General features: G+C 27.6%; 2 protein-coding genes across 2 annotated transcripts; both read right to left on the reverse strand.

Annotated features, from left to right (window-relative positions):
• Positions 1-455: 455 nt before the first annotated feature.
• Positions 456-17345, reverse strand: LOC132933463 (probable inactive serine/threonine-protein kinase bub1). Its single transcript, XM_060999736.1, has 20 exons — positions 17099-17345; positions 14493-14647; positions 13612-13816; positions 13324-13520; positions 13048-13261; positions 12827-12986; positions 8082-8239; positions 7160-7235; positions 6965-7077; positions 5748-5859; positions 5015-5685; positions 3261-3391; positions 3018-3175; positions 2659-2799; positions 1848-2026; positions 1648-1767; positions 1378-1505; positions 1158-1314; positions 983-1089; positions 456-789 (listed from the first exon to the last, which is right to left on the reverse strand). Exons 1-20 carry the CDS (start codon positions 17132-17134, stop codon positions 609-611), a joined length of 3399 nt encoding a protein of 1132 aa, XP_060855719.1. The 5' UTR covers positions 17135-17345; the 3' UTR covers positions 456-608.
• Positions 9206-10780, reverse strand: LOC132933465 (E3 SUMO-protein ligase ZBED1-like). Its single transcript, XM_060999738.1, has one exon. The coding sequence runs from the start codon at positions 10692-10694 to the stop codon at positions 9210-9212; it is 1485 nt and encodes a 494-aa protein (XP_060855721.1). The 5' UTR covers positions 10695-10780; the 3' UTR covers positions 9206-9209.
• Positions 17346-17465: the final 120 nt, after the last annotated feature.

The raw sequence follows: 17465 nt of genomic DNA on the forward strand, positions 1-17465 counted from the left end.
ATGTTAAGTCATTATAAAGTAATTTTTGTTATTTTTGTAGTCATTTTTTGATGTTTATAACTTTATAAGTAATTAAAAATTTTTTTTGTGTGTATTTTTAAAGATTTTTAGGTCAAGTCTTGGGCCCTAATAATAATAGTTGGATTGTTGAGAATTAGGTAAGTACTAAGTACAATATAATTATTTAAAAATAATTTATCATTTCACATTTTTCTTCCATTGGGTCATTGAATGTGCAAAAAAATGTTTTGTCCTTATGGAGTAGGAGTAACTCTTATCACAGTGGCTCGTATTCTATTTACGAGCACGGACTAAGATATGACTAATATACCTTAGTATATCTAAGTCCGTGTTAACGAGTGATCGATCCAGTTTATTTTTTATCTCATTGATTGTATCTTTCGTATATTTAGTATTTTCCTGGGTTTATTTCGTTATAATAATAAATAAATAAATGATAAAAAATTAAAGTATAATGAAAAGAATACTCAAAAGAATATGAATATCATACTACCCAATTATTAGTACAAATTAAGATTTTTTTTAAAAAAAGTACAGTAAAAACAAAATACATAAAAAATAAAAATTCATTAAATAAATGTAAAACATTAATTTTTTTTTAATGCATTTTTTAAACTAGTAAAATTATGTTTCAATACCACTTTTTGTTGAATTGATAAATATTTGTTCAATTTCCTTATAATTTCGTCCAAGCTGGGTAGCTTCTTGCATGATTCTATATTCAACAACATGTTTAGAATAGTACCCCACAGTTCCTTGTCTATGTATCTGTACAATGAAAATATCAATTTGATTAAAAGTTAATGGATGATTTTGGATCTGATTAAAGGGATATATACATTATGTGAGTACAGTGTGATGAGATATACCCATTAAAATGGTTATTGTGAATACAGTAACCTAATAATGTTAATGAAGTGATCATTGAGAAACTAAGTTAACAAACAAATATAATTAATACCTTGGGAATGGTTTCAATGGCACCCATAATTTACGTATTTTTTGTGTTTTCATGTAGTCTGACATGAGAACCATGTAAATAATTCCAGCCAATCCAAAATAATCGGTCTACAATAAAATAAATATATTTTATATTAAAACAAAAAAAAAATAAATGTTACAATAAAAATATATACCTGATATGTCCAAGGCAATTTTTCTCTCATTTCGTGGCAAATAAAATCAGCAGTTTTCACAGTGTGTGTGAAGGTAGTATCAGGAGGGAATAAAGTCATATCAATACTACGACCAAAATCGATTAACTGCACACAAGGTTGATCACATTCAGTAGGTCTAAAAAGTTTTTTTATTTAAATAATTTAAAATAATTCTATAAGGTACATAGATGAAACTCACAATGATTTCACAATGACATTATCCGGTTTTAAATCGGCATGAATGATTTGACATTGGTGAAGGTATTTGAGTGCTGATGTCACTTGTAAAACGAGCATCGCACCAACAGTTATAGGGATGGAGCGGTTCTGTAAATTATACAAACATTTTTGGTATTATAAAGAATCATCAAGAATTCAACAAGTGTAATGTTTGAGATTATACAAGCTATAGTTCAAAGAAATAAAACTCATTTGGGTTATAATACATATAATTTCTTTTTGGACTTACCATCGCCGTTTTGTAAGCTACAATCACAGATAATAATGTCCCATGAGTAGCAAATTCCATAGAAATTATTGATCCATTTTTAAAAACATACATCTGATCCATGTTTATGAAATAAGATACCTTAAACAAAACAATAATAATAAAAAAAAATACAAAATATACACAAAATATATGTGCATAAAATAATACAAGTCGTTTACTTTTTCAGAATCTTTAAGGCGATGCTGAACTTCTTTACTTATATACCATTCCCAAGCACACGCGGGTTTTTGAACTTTAAGCGCTTTATCTACAGCATTTTCATCATCTGGTCTAACTTTCACTACACGTGCATATGATCCTTTACCAATTTCACTGAGGAGCGTCATTTTATTATGACCTAGAAGATATGACATTGATGTTAATATTAATGTCTTAACTTTTTTATTTTTACAAGTAATACACAATCTGCACTTATTTAGTACAATAAGAATACGTGAGAGGAGAAAAAGAACAATATAGAAAGCACAGAGAAATCCACCCATTAGTAGTGATGGGAGTTTACATTACTTCCCGGAGTTACATTCGATACAGTTACAATAATGATACAATTCCAAAAATGTCATTACTTTTTTTTTTATACAAAATAACAATTTTAACTTAAATGTACTCTAAACTTACGGGTTGAAAAAAACTATTTAATAATAAAATAATACTAAATATTTTTATAATATAAAACTATTATTTGGTTTAATAATTAGGAATATAAGTAAAGGAAAGTAGGAAAACATTAGGCTAATAATACATTTTAACTTGTTGTTGACCAAGGAACTGTTGTAAAAACTGAACAAATTTGTCGGAGAGCATTTTGTGGTTTATAAATTGAACCAATGTAACGACTATAATAATATGACATACTGATTACATCTAAGGTATCGTTACTTTGTAACAAATACACCAGTAATGACCCATCACTACTAATTAGTGACACTTCTTAAAGTTTCTTAACATAATCATATAAATTGAACATACCCAATTTGAATTCCGATCGCATAATTGGCAAGTCTGATTCCTGTTCTACATAACCAGACTTATGATGTTCTTTAGGAAATTTAATTACTCTTTGTAATAATTTGGTTATTAATTCATCATCAAAAGGATTAATTGAATCACCTTAATAAAAATAATAATCAGCTATTATTTATTCAGAATATTATTTGCTGTTATTAAGAGCATTGTATATTATTATTTTAACACAACATCAAGATAACATTTAATCTCTATACTGTAGGTGTGTAAATAGTAAAATATTAAATAATATTTAAATATGAGTATTTAATAAACATAAATGGAGATAAAATTTTAAAATTTTATACAAAATATTATCATACCAAAATCAATTAAAGATTGTTCTACTTTAGTAACCGAAGAAGAAATAATTCCAGATGAAGTGCTGCTATTACGTTCTTTAGACGCTTCCAAAATCATACTCAAATTTTTTCCCAATTGAAATTCTTCAGTTTCATTGTTTTTATTAGGTTCAATTCGCCTATACCAATTAAAGTAAAAAATGATATTTTTGTAAATATTATATTAAGTCATTCTTAACATTTCTCTTAATTAATTTTACATACATTAGCGATTGTTGTTGATTTTCAATGACAGTATTAGATTTGGTTCTTCCTGGGGCCAATGGTGTTGAACTAGACAATAGAAAAGCAAATGCTTTTGTTGAGCAAGTTATGTCATCATCATTTACTTCAATCTAAAAAATGAATACAATATTTTAATAAATACAAATAAATTAATATCTATGAACTATTTGTTAGACATTGAAATATCATTGACTAAAAAAGAATGTGTACAATTTACATACGACGAATACATATTTATCTTTATCTTTAATTGGTTTGTGTTTAAAAAACTGAGTTTACTTATTATTAAAGCCGGTTACAACTTTAAATTATTTGTCGGATTTTTGTTATAAATTCATTTTCCTGATTCCTTAAAAATCATAAATTTTTTTTTAGCAATTTAAAAATATTATAAATGCACTGGTACACAATAATAGTCCTATGTGTTTGATGTTCAAATGTTGACAAAATGGAATATTCTAACTTACAATAACAAACTGCCCTCAATCAATTTTCAAGTATTTTGTAGCAACTTAAAAAAATATTAATTATAAACACATTTGTCATAATAATTTTTTATACAAAACGAAATATTCAAAATATTTAGAAAATTTTAAGTTATCTATTAAACTATTTTAACACTAAAAATGTATGAAGAATGTGCTATTATGTCTCAAAAATTTTTAGTTCAAAACACTAATAAAAATGAACATTTAATTATTGTTGTACGTACACTAAATTAATTTTATTTAAGGTCAGGAATGCAATCTCTGTTTTCACAAATTTTTTTTTTCAAGTTGTCATTTCTGTTTATGTGTAGTTCCCGCGAAGATGGTAGTAACTGTATTTTATTGTATAAAATGTTTTTGATTGTTTTATGCTACTATCAGTATCGCGGGATGTACACAAAAACAGTTTTGAAAACTTGAAAAAAATTGGTGAAAACATAAATATGACCTTCTTTGCTTTGGCGGGCGAAATGCAGATTATAGTTTATGTCCATAAATAAAACAATAATTAAAATAAAGGATATAATTTCCAATTTGATTAAAGAATATTACAGTCGTTGACAGATAAATTGAGACGGCGGCGGTGGCGCTTTTCAGTAAGTGTAGCCCTGGCAGTGTGGTGCAAACGTCACACAGTTGGCTACGACGCGCGCAGCCACCAGTTTGAACCCGGCTCAGTGCCAAAAATTTTATTTATTATTATTAATTAATTTATATTATTTTACAATTTCTTCTTTTTGTTCTTAAATAAAAAATTATTATCAGAATATTAGATTTTAAATTAATATCGTAAAATAATTTTTGTGACAATTGTTGGTTTATTGATGTATTTTGGGTAATAATATTCAAATACAGAGAACCACTGGTTTTGCGTTATCGTGCCGCCGCTGCCGTCTCAATTTATCTGACAACAACTGTACTACATTTTTATCTATCGACACATAGTTTATAATATTATAACATCCAAGTTCATCAACCACCGACAAGTAATCACATAATATGATGTCAATTTTTGCATTTATTATTAAATAAATAGCAAAACATATAAATATGTACTAAAAATGTTTGGTATTTAAGTCATTCTAGCATTAACAGTTTTACAAACATATACACTAATGTCATGTTTTGAGCCCTGTCAATTACTTTAAAAATCATTTTTTTTAGGTTTTGATAAGAAAAAAAGTATTTAGTAGAGGTTAAGAGTAAAGGTTTAATAACTTCTGTATGTATATAAAGCTAACTTACACTTTGAATTTTTTTCAGAGGAGACTTGCCTTCATTACTTGGATTAATAGAATTGTCATTAGTTTTGTTAACATGTTTTTCAGTATTTTTGGTATCATAACTTTCATCCTCATAGACTTTATAATTTTGAACTCTAATAGGCTGTTTAAAATTTTTATTATTTTTCAATTCTACTTTTGATTTTTTTTTGCTGAACACATTTTCATCATTATCAACATATACGTCTGGGATTTTGAAATCTTTTCCATTATTTTCATCATTATCAACATATACATCTGGTATTTTAAAACTTTTTCCATTATTTTCATCATTATCAACATATACGTCTGGTATTTTAAAACCTTTTCCATTATTTTCATCATTTTTATCAATATACACTTGAAATTTATTATTTTCTACTTGATTTTCATCATTGTGTTCAACAAATACAGTAGGTTCTATATGAGCGTTTGCTTGATCGTCATCATCTGTATAAACATTGAAATTTCCTGAAATTCTAGCCATCTCTTTTTGTTGTATTTTAAAGATTTTGTCATCAGCTGATGTTTTGTTATCTTCATAAACCATAAAATCTGAAGACAAGGGCTTGATATTATTATCTACTTCTTCAAACGCATCAAATGAAATTGGTTTTCGATTTCTTGAAATTAATTCTGGCTCTTCGTCTTTATCTAGGTATATCAAAAATAGTTAGCTCAATAATGGCTTTATAATTATAACTTAAATATGTTACCTGCACATGGACTATTCCACATTTGTTGAACTAAATCAATTGCGACTCTTGTGTTGACAGTGACAGACTGACTCAAATTATCAGGCTCATTGTTACGCAGCGGTAGTGGAACCTAAAAGTTTCATAGTAATTTAGTTTTCAATATAAATTAAATCAAGTCTTTAATAGTTAATAGTTTATAAATTTAACATCAATCTAAATATAAAAAAATAGTTTTAAGTTTTTATGAAATAAATATTCTAAAATTTGTGCTAGTTTTTAGTATTTATATACCGTGTGATTTTAAAAATAATGTTTCACATTTTTGTAACTTTAAGTTTTGATTTCTGAAAGATATTAATTTATGCAATTGGTATATCTATGTTTATTTAATTTCCGCAGTATTTAAAATCAGTGGCGTGCTAACATGGTAGGGGGAAATAAATGGGTGTAGCTGAGGCCAAGTTAATAGTCAAAATATATTATACATTATGTTTATAGACACCATACACTGATATTAGATATAATTCCATAAAAATGTCATCTAATCAAGGCTGGGCAAGTTAATGATTTTTTTAAACTCAGTTAAGTTAAGTTAATATGTACCAATAACAAAAAATTAAAAGTTGAAAGTTAATTTAACTATAGGTTAACTCAGTTAAGTTAATACCGAGGTTAATACACACTTTTTTTTTAACTTTTTATTAAGTTGAAAAAAAGTTAATTTGTTTATACAACACTAGCGTACTTAATTTTTCCCAACCCAAAACTAAATCATAGGATATAGTGTTTATATACTTCATACAGTATTTCCATATAAGGTAGATTCGAATAATATATAAATTTTTAACTTCAAACAATTTACGATACATATTTTTTGACATGAAAACGAAATAGACTGAAATAGTAAAATAATATAAAATTAAAAACAAAATAAATTAACTTAACTTACTTCTTAAAATGAAAAATTAACTCGTTAATTTCACGTTAATTAAGAAAGAACTTTAGTAAGTTAACAGTTAGGTTAATGAAAAGCCAAAAGTAACTAGTTAAGTTAAAAGTTAAAATTAAATTAACTTTTTAACTTAACCTTAACTTTTTAACTCGTTAATGCCCAGCCTTGCATCTAATATGCTGATGTATAAATACATAAATGTAATAATAATAAATATACACAAATATATATGCAAATTAAAACTATATTGTAGAAATAAAAAAACACAGTAATTATTAATTACCTTAAATTCATCATTATCTTCTGGCAAAATAACTTTTTTCAAAGGTTTCACAATTTTTTCTTTTAGTTGGGATTTTGCTGAACCATGTGATAGTTGTTTTCCTTTTAATGATTCTATATTATTTTTATCCACAATTTTAAATAATTAATTAGTCTCAATTTGTATTAAAATATTAAAAAGGTTTTAAATACTAACGCTTTTCTTTTTCTTGTTTTAAGTAGATCTCGTACCTGATTTCTTCAAGTTGCACATCTCTACCAGCCGCATACACCTAATAAATAGTAAGATTGAATAAAATGTACCTAACACTAATATAGGAATACATTTTCATAATTCTTAACCATATGGAAGATTATGATTTGTTAAAATTGTTTAGTTTCAAGCTTATCAAATAAATAAATATATATTGTTTTATTTTTTTACTTGGCAATTTTTATTCAAATAATTAATACATACATATATAACTCGAAACAGAAAATATTTTATTTATTTGATGCCAAATAATAGACAAAAAGCTAACAAGTGTAATGAATATACTATTATCAGATGAAGTATAAAACTAATTAATAATATTTACAGTATGTTATGCTTGTGCTCATACATGCTAACATAGACGAGGAAAGCGGTAATCAACAAAATTATGATGTGCTTGTATGTTCTAATTAAGACTGTTTATTATATTCAAGATGGCTATCGCGCTGTGCGTCGATACCGATAACATAATATTATAATGATATTATAATATATAATAATTAATTACATACGTACATGACACAGTGGTTTATCTGGTAATATCTGGATAGTTAAATAATCTATGCCATACTAAGGTTTGTTGTTATGTTAAACATAACAAAAAAATCTTTTGATAATATGTTTAATACATAACTCAATAAACATTTTTTTGCTATAGTAGCTCTTTAGTAAGATTTTTAACAAATAAATATTTAGAAAAATTACTACAATGCACACATAAAAATATTTTTACAATATTTTAGCACAAAATCGTTTAAAAATCATTTTTAACTGATTTTTGTGAATTTTCAATAAGTATTGCATGTGGAAGATAAATAAAATAAATATTTAAGTAGAATACACCAAATATAATATTTTCACTCACTTTATCTTTACAATACATTGGCCTCTTAGTAGGATCTGGTTCTTCAAATACAGCAACTTGACAGGAAATATTAGTATTTCCTTTTATACTACGTAATGCATTTGGAACTGTAATACCAGATAATTTTGTTACACATTCCGAATTATTATCCTGGTGAACTGTAATTTAAAACATTAGAAAAATTAATTTTTATAGTAATATCTTAAGAAAAATCAAATGTAAAATATTCTTTATATAAATTATCTTATTTTATCCAGGGTTGGGTATTTATGTACAAACATTTTTTTATATATCAACAATGTATAAAGGTTTTTTTCTGTGAATGTCAATAAAAATTTTTTCGTTGTGTCAAAAAGCTTGAAAATTTAATACAAAGTTCCTCTTAAGATTTTATAATAGCAGTTGCAAAATATTTAACACATATTATGCATGATTTTTATTATAAGCATTTAAAGTTGAAAATTGTACGAAATTCATCATTATCTTGAAAATTTGGTAGTTATTTTGTACTTAAAAATTTATACATTTCTATAACTAAGAATTAAAAACTTTAAACAAAATTTCTCATAAGTAGTAATGTCCATGTTTATATCAACAGTTTATATAGATATCATTCAATTCCAAATTTGGACGAAAATACATTTTTAATAGTGCTCGTTATTTCACGTGTACACGCTTTCACGTGAAATAAAGGTTTGATTTATGAAACCCGTTGCTTAAAATTGTCCGTGAATTTATAATATTATTCACGTGAATCCGTGAAATATTATATTCACGTGAATCCATGAATTAATATGTTCACGTGAATCCGTGAATTTGTGTATTCACGTATTTTACTGAGTTCTCTACTTTTATTCGTAAAACAAAGATGATCATATAACATAAATATAGATTAAATTATTTTAATCATCAATAACATAAAGTATAAATATTAACTAGATTAAGTATGCTCATCAAATAATAATAATTAATGTTTTACGTTAGAAAAACCTAACCTATGGACTAACTTAAGACAATTTGATATGAATTGACAATAATATATAAATAATAAGATAATAATAAATTATTATAAATAAACAAAAAAATGTAATAAACAAAATAAACCAATACCTAAATAACTTAATAATATTAAACTAATAATTTTTTATTTTGGAACAAAAATGTCAGCATATTAACATTTTTTGTCAATAAACAGCTTCTTTTAGATGTCACTATATTTCCAGTAGTGGAGAAACATCTCTCGGAGCTCACTGATGTAGCAGGAATAGCGAGATATTGTTTTGCTAATATTGCAAGAGTTGAATATTTATTTTCTCTCAATTTCCACCATTCATATGGATTTTGATCGAAACGTAATGGAGGTTCAGCAATGTAAATTTGAAGTTGATTAGTTAAATTATCATCAGCTGTTATTGTATTTCCGTATAAATACTCAAGATCACTTTGAACTGGTGGGATTTGTTCTAAATTAATTTCTTGTTCGTCAAATCTTTCTAGCAAATCTTCTACAGCCATACAAATTTTTTCTCTCATAAAATTGGGTTCAAACTCAAAATCTTTATATCGAGGATCTAGAAAGGATGCAATTTGTCTGACAGAGACAGAACTTGTTTCATTACGTTCAAAATTGAATCGTTCTTTAATTTCAAATATAATTGTATTTTTGAAATCAGTGATATATTGATCATCGGCTGCTTTATGCTTAAAATGGCAATCCAATAATTTTGATAATAATGGTATAACCATTGACGCTGGCGAATGGTTCTCCGAACAAAATAGATTTGTTACAACATATAACAGCTTGAGGAGACTTATGAGATTTTCTATTTTTATCCATTGGGATTCAGTTATTTCTAATTTTTGCGCAATGTAAAAAGACGTGACTGTTCTATCTGCCAATACATTTGAAACTGGACTTCTGTTTTTTAAAAGGCGGTCTAACATTAAATATACTGAGTTCCATCGTGTCTTACAGCATTTCACTAATGATTGATGTAGAAGTCCTAGCTGTTTTTGTTTGTTGAATAATGACTGTTTGGCTACATTTGAGTGTTTGAAATGTCCAACTACAGCACTACACTGTTTTATTATATCTGAAAATATTTCTTGTTTTATTGCAACATTAATGGCTAATTGTAAACTGTGAGCTGCACATGTCACATCCATATTTTCATTGTCTATTGTAATATTTAGTAATTTTACAGCATTTACTATGTTTTTTGCGTTATCTGTAATTACAGTACTGACTTTACCATTAATTTCCCAATTTTCCAAAATACAAGTTAAATTTTCGGCTAGATTTACTGCTGTGTGACGTTCTGTCATTTCTTGTGTGGCTAAAGTAAATGACTTTGGTGACCATTGGTTATCGATTATGTGAGCAGTTAACGATATATATGAGTTTTGAGCTATTGAAGACCAACCGTCTGTGGTGCAAACTACACTTTTCACATTTTGCAATTCATTTTTTATTTTGTCCGCAACGTTTGACTTCAATGCATGTAGTCTTTTTTTCATTGCTTGATCTCTACATATTTTATAATCAGGCTCCACAACAGCCATGAACTGACAAAATCCAGGGCTCGAGCAAAATGATAAAGGTAACTGATTCATTGCAATTAATATAGCCAGTGCTTGATGAATTTGTTCTGTTTTTTCATAATTACATTCACGATCACTATTAGACCCACATTTTATAGAAATACGACGACGCTTTCTAGATTTTGATTCCTCATTATTTTTTAATCTTGAGGAAGATGTAGTAGTATTATTAACTAGATTTGTGTCATCATCTTGATTGATGGAAGTTGTATTATTTTCATGTTCAGAACTACCAGACCTTATAACTTCTTGGGTATCATTATATGGATGATTAGACCCCAATTGAGACCTACAATATGTATTTATTGAATATTATATATTTATTAATAAATTACTTGCATCCTAGTCAAACAATAAAATAATAATTTTTTTTTAAAGTTAAAATTTTTTTTATTAAAAGTGTTAAATGCGAGAATTCTATAATATTACAAAACATGTTTTGTAACCTAACAATTATTTGATTTTAATGGCTTGAAAAATAAAACATAATTTATTACGAAATTGTACATTTATTAGAAAATTATATTATATTATATTGGAAATTTGTCTTGTATATAAATTATCAAACATTTCTGAAAATGTACCAAACTAAAAACTGTAAGGAGTATATAAAAATATATTTGTATTTCTGTATTTACACATTTATAAAAGAAAAAATCGGGAATTTGCTCTGCTGTACATTGGGGGTGAGTCGACCTCGGTCATAGAGTAGGTCACTATAATGGATGTGTTAAATTTGAATGCAATGATAGCGGTATCATTGTATACGAAAAACAATTCTGAACGGAGACGATTTGTCGGTTTCGGATATTTTATTTATTTATCTTATAAGTTATAACTAAAACCTTTTGATAGAAAATCGTGAATTTTTAAATTTTTAGTATCGTAAACGTTGAAAATTTAGACGCTTGTAATTTTTTTTTTATTGACTTACACTCGATTTTTTCATAATAATTGTGAGCAAAACTTATGGATAACCTAAATTAAATTTTAAATTCTTAGGTATGAATACAAAAAAATTTATGAATTTTGAGCTACAAAATAAATACAAATTTTCGCGATTTTAACATATTTCGTAAACATTTTTAACTTTCTACCTAACTTTTTAATTAATAAATAATTAAAAATATAATTTATTAATTACCTCTTTCTTATAGAATCTTCTGAAGGTTTAATACCATGAAAATGTTGTAAATGCCTTATTAAAGACCCAGTAGTGCCGCCTACACAAGAATATTCATTATTGCTTTTATCGTCACATAAATCGCAAAAGGCGCGATCACCTTCACGTTTAGCATAATCCCATACCCAACTTTTTCTTTTCGCCATTTTGTCAAGAAAACTTTTGGTGTTTAATGAATGCGATCACTTAATGGTTGAACGCAAACTAAACGCGTCGTATACTTGTATACTACCTTAGTATCTTTTTATCAACGACAATAACGTCGTAGTTACGTATATAATTTTAACGTCCAATAAAAAATATGCTATCAGTGTATGTGTGAATTCTATTTTTGCAACCGGACATCGTGCACAAAAAAATTTCCCGAAACACCACCAATCTTCGACCAGATAAGATAAGACACACGCAACGGGCACTACAGAGTTCAATACAAGATCATGAAGCTAATCAATAAAATTATAAATACATTTGTTCGCCTCTTCACGTGAATAAACTAATTCGCGTGTTCACGTGGATATGATTCAGATACGTGTTCACGTGATTAAGCTTTCGTTGATTCACGTGTATTAACCATACGTGATTTAATTTGTTTCATTCACGTGATCACGGTATACGTGAACACGTACAAAAACGAGACCACTAATTTTTAAGAGTTATTCGTAAAATATAAAATATTCCAGGCTGATAAACAGTCTCTGCTTAGAACCGTTGTTTGTATATAATGAGATATCATTGAATTCAAATTTAATACCTTCATTATAGTGACCTACTTATAACCTGCTGTACAGCAGAGCGACACCCACTTACCCGCTTTTTAATTTTTATACTAGAAATAAAATAATAGTTTAACTATAAAATGTTGGAAACAATAAGTACTATAGTACTATTCATACCCAAGATTATTTTCATCAAATTCAGTATTATAAGTTGATAAAATGATATATAAGTAAATGTAACTGACCTTCAAAGTCAACAGTTGATACAGGTTTAGGAGCTTTCGAGCGAGTCTTCTTAGGTTTGGTCCATGGTCCAGGGTTTACTGTATTTTCTTTGTTTACTCCTTTTTGAGCAAGATCATAATTGCTAGTTGCAATTCCATGCAATCCATTTTCATCATTATCCTATAGTTATTATACAAAATCATAAATTTGTTTTTCTAAGTTTTGTTTATAAAAACTTTACCTCAAAAATCCTAAGAACAGTGTTTTTTCCATTGACATTAGTTATTTGTGGTACTTTTCCAATAACTCCACCAAAACCGTGCCTAACACCACTATGCGTTTCAGACTTTTTTAATACATTAAATGCGTGTCTCTTTTCAGGTTCTTGGTTCTTATCGTCATCATTTGTTAACTGTCCATTAATCATTCGCCTAGCAACGCTTAATTGGAATTGGCTAAAAAATTATTTAAAGATATTAAATTTATTTTTTATTTAAATTAAATAAATGTAGCTTACAGATGAGCTTGTTCAAGTTCATCAACTGGTTCAGCCTTAGCTTTAATTCCCAGCAAAAATATTTGATCCACGCGTTTAAAATCATTGTATCTATCCAATAACTCTGCCCACGCGCGATAAAACAAAGCACACATCGTACCTATACCTTGGTTGTAAACCGTTTGATATAGTTCAATAGCGTTTGATTGGTTTTCAATCTAAAATATTGACAAATTATTTAATTACCTCAAATTTTGTTAATACATATTTTTTTACAAGCTTATTCTATGAAATAAAATGGATATTTACAAAATTAATTAGAATTGTAATAAATCTTGGATCCTGTTTGTACTTTTCATCATTTTTGAATTTCTGTACAGTTTCTTCAATAAGAGGCAACAAATTACTCTCCGGTCCATGTTTTAAATATATTTGTTCCAGCCACTTTATATACTCAAAATGTGGAGCTAAAGGATCATCGCCTTCATATGTACGAATGGCATGATCATATTTTCTTATAAAAAAAAATATTTATAATGAAATATTGTATTACATTTTTTTTTTGTTAATATATAATTGTTTGAAGCAAAAAATAAAATTGGTAATTTTTATGTTTTAAAAATAAACACTGTGTCTCAATAGTTTGGATGAATTCAGACAAGTGTCCAGGTTAATATAGGGTTTTCAAGAGTACTCAAATGATAATGAACATTAAATGTTGATTCTCCACTTTTATTTAATAGTTCTGATTAAAATATATCAAAAAAGAAAATATACATTGGTAGTATGATGTAAAAATTGGTAGTCCAAATATGGAGTAAGTTAATTTAAATAAATAATCTAGTTATTAATAACAAATTAGTATTATTTTTTTCTGTGGTAATCCCAACTTTTAATTTAAAAACATAGAATGTAAACATGAGATTCCAGATAATTCCAGATAATTCTTAGGTTAATTGAGTTTCTACTATATTATTATGTACTAAATATTAATATAAGATGTAACTGCATCTAAAACTTTTCATTATTTGAAGGCTCAAAAAATGAATTATTGGGAATCTATTAAAACGAATTAGAACAAAAAACATACTTAAATATAAATATTATATAGGCACATAATAAATAATAATTTAATATAAATATTACCAATATAAGTCTTTAGTAAAATATTTTCCTTTTATTAAACTTACTCTTTCTCTTTATTTAATTTTTGTTGAATTTCCGTATTAGATTGTGCTTGTAAAGCAGTTTCTAACTGAATAGGTTTTCTACCTTGTCTTAGTGGTCTAATATTTTCTTTAGTCAAATCCAATGCATCAGATGTATCTACAGTATTCATTGTTTTCTATAAACAATATTAAACTAAATTAAGTAAATCATACAGTCATACAGATAATAATATCTAACACTGTCATATGTATTAAATATATTATTGGAATAACAAATCAAAATTAATAACTGACAATAAACATGGCAAAATTAAATTTTTCTAATCAAAACATTTTTTTTTTTTGGGGGGGGGGGGGCACTTAAATTTTTCTCTAGTCTTTGAAATGCTAGAATACCTAATTATGACCCCTTTGTTCACTAAGTGTATCTACTCTTTTTATGACTATATATTTATGTTAACAACTATGGTGCCTACATTTAATATAACAATGTATTAATATTATTGTAAACCATAGGTTAATGTATTAATATAAGCAATAAGCATATTAATATATTTTTAATATATCAAAATGTGTTGTAAACAAAACATTCCATTTTTTGTTCGAATATTATTAAAATTTACTAACAAAAATAATATAAGACTATATTAGGGCTGTTGTAAGATGGTCGTTTTTTGTGCATTTAGACCAATAAGCGGAAAAAAAATATACTTCCAGAAGTTATTTTAATTTCGAAAAAATATAAGAATTTCTTTGTTTTTTTTGTCTGTGTTTTGTAGGAAGCAAATTTTTTTTTAGTAATATTAAAGTAAAAGTGAATTTTGAAAAAAAAAAGAAAATTAATTTGTTACTAGGTACATAGGTACTAATTAAATAATACTACAAATCAAAAATCCATTTCCTACATAACCTAGAAAAGAAATTAAGGAATACAAATATGTTTTCGAAATTAAAATAGGGCTTTTGGTACTGGATGAATTTTTCTTCCTCTTTTCGGGAGTTTTGAGGCACATGGGGGTTGAACATTTTTTTATCACAAAATATAGTGACGTGAATGCGCGTATGTACGTTACTGAGGTCCTAGAATCTTAGCCGTTGTTTATCTTTTATTACATAAAGCGTTTGGGGAACTCAGACACACTAATGATCAGTCACTACACACACAGTCATCCTGGCTACGGCACTGATGTTTAATATAATATAAATATTATCTTTGAATGAAAATATGTACACGCACTATAAAATGTCTACGTTAATGGCTGATTTTCTGTTAACTATCATAGACCTGGTCCTGATAGTGAAGGTCAATCAAGTTTCTACTGTATAAATTAAATATTAACAATTTTAAGAAATAAATTATGAGCATGCATTAACAAATAGTTAAACATCATATTATTAGTATAAAAATAATATTAACACCTATTATAGTAAAATTAAACAATTGTTAAACAATAGGTACTAAACAAAATAACCAATAGAATTGTTGCATTAATTGTGAGATATAAAGGTACATAATAATAATAGGTATTCCTATGTACTTAATAAAAAAAAAATTGAGTTAGGTATGGGTATTGAAAAATAAAAAGAGGGGCCGTGGCCTTCCCGCTTTTTTTTCCAATGTATGTATAGTATGTATGTGTAAGTGTTTATATAATATATATATATGTATAACATACACCTAAGCCCCCTTGAAAATTTCTGCAGGCGCCCTAGGCTCTCCGGCAAAGTCAATAGCAATTAATACAACTAATAAATTAGGAATAACAGTTTTATCAAAATAAAATTAATTTCAAACTATTCATTGACTTTTTATGTAAAGTAAATTTCATGATTAAAATGTAAAGGAAAATTATTTAAATACGATTCCTATATAAAAATAATGAAATAGAACAATCCGGATTTTTAGTTGAGGAATTTTTAATGACTTAAAATATAAGGATTTAAATTTTGATAAATCAATATACTTTATAAATTAACCAGAATGATCTTGTTTGATAATTATTTTTATTTTCTAGTGAAAATGAGGATATTAGTAAGTATTTGTTGTCCCTATATACAATTATAATTTTTTGTGAACGATTGTTCAGATAAGAGGAGCCACGGAAGAAGTCCCATTCCATATCAAATATCAACAAATCAGAAGTTGAATGTTGATGAAACTTTGAAGCAATAATTTGCAGGTTTATTTTATGCATGCGAGGAGAACTCACCAATGACTGCCAAGTTTTTTAGCAAAATATAAGCGATCAAAGTAAGGATCAACAAACTTGGTTTTAACCGAGCTTTGTTTGAGACTCAAACATCGTTCACTATTTCAATTTCAACACTAATAGACCCAGTGGCGAGACTGTTACATAGGTTAGGTCGTCAGCAAAGCCAATTATTATTTTAATAAATAACTTTTATTAAGATTCTTGATGTGTAATTAATTGAGATTTCGACCGTTGTGTTACAACATATCGTTGTTTTTGGCAATAGCCCCGGGGGGGGGGGGGGGGGGGAATTATTCTAAGCGCGCTTATTCCTAGGAATCGATAAGTTCGTAACAGTACGTTTGGTAGTAGAAGATTTAACTTGCTCAAGAACAATAGATCGCGCAATGTAGACTGTGCGTGTGTAGATCTTACCTCAGCGACGGGAAGAATTTCCGAGTCAGTGATCATCGTCAAAATGTCGCCGGCGGACAACGCGAACGAGTTTCCAATCGGCGGCGACGGTGAAATACGCGATACGAGAAAGATGACTTGGAAGTTGAATTCGGATAGCTACGTCTTGTGGTAGGACAATTTATTATATTATTCAAACGAAACGGATAACGGCGAATCGCCAACCGACGCCGACAAGAGCGCTCCGTTTGTACCGGACGACACGGCGGCGGCAGCGTCGACGACATTGTACCGCGGCGGCGTAACGTATTTTGACGTATTCGGCGTCGCGTCCCACTGTTGCTCACCGTTTCGTCCCGCCGGTTTTGGAGGCGTGAGTGGTGAGTCA

Source organism: Metopolophium dirhodum, chromosome 1 (genome assembly GCF_019925205.1).
Source record: "Metopolophium dirhodum isolate CAU chromosome 1, ASM1992520v1, whole genome shotgun sequence".
NCBI classification, from domain to species: domain Eukaryota; kingdom Metazoa; phylum Arthropoda; class Insecta; order Hemiptera; family Aphididae; genus Metopolophium; species Metopolophium dirhodum.

Bases quoted from the DNA above. Each gene is read 5' to 3' on its own strand.
- LOC132933465 (XM_060999738.1), bottom strand. From the start codon at position 10,694: ATGAATCAGTTACCTTTATCATTTTGCTCGAGCCCTGGATTTTGTCAG.
- LOC132933463 (XM_060999736.1), bottom strand. From the start codon at position 17,134: ATGATCACTGACTCGGAAATTCTTCCCGTCGCTGAG. The intron at 12,987-13,047 runs GTAAAGTTTTTA...TAATAACTATAG, and splicing joins CTGTTCTTAGGATTTTTGAG to GATAATGATGAAAATGGATT. The intron at 1,506-1,647 runs GTAAGTCCAAAA...TATAATTTACAG, and splicing joins TAGCTTACAAAACGGCGATG to AACCGCTCCATCCCTATAAC.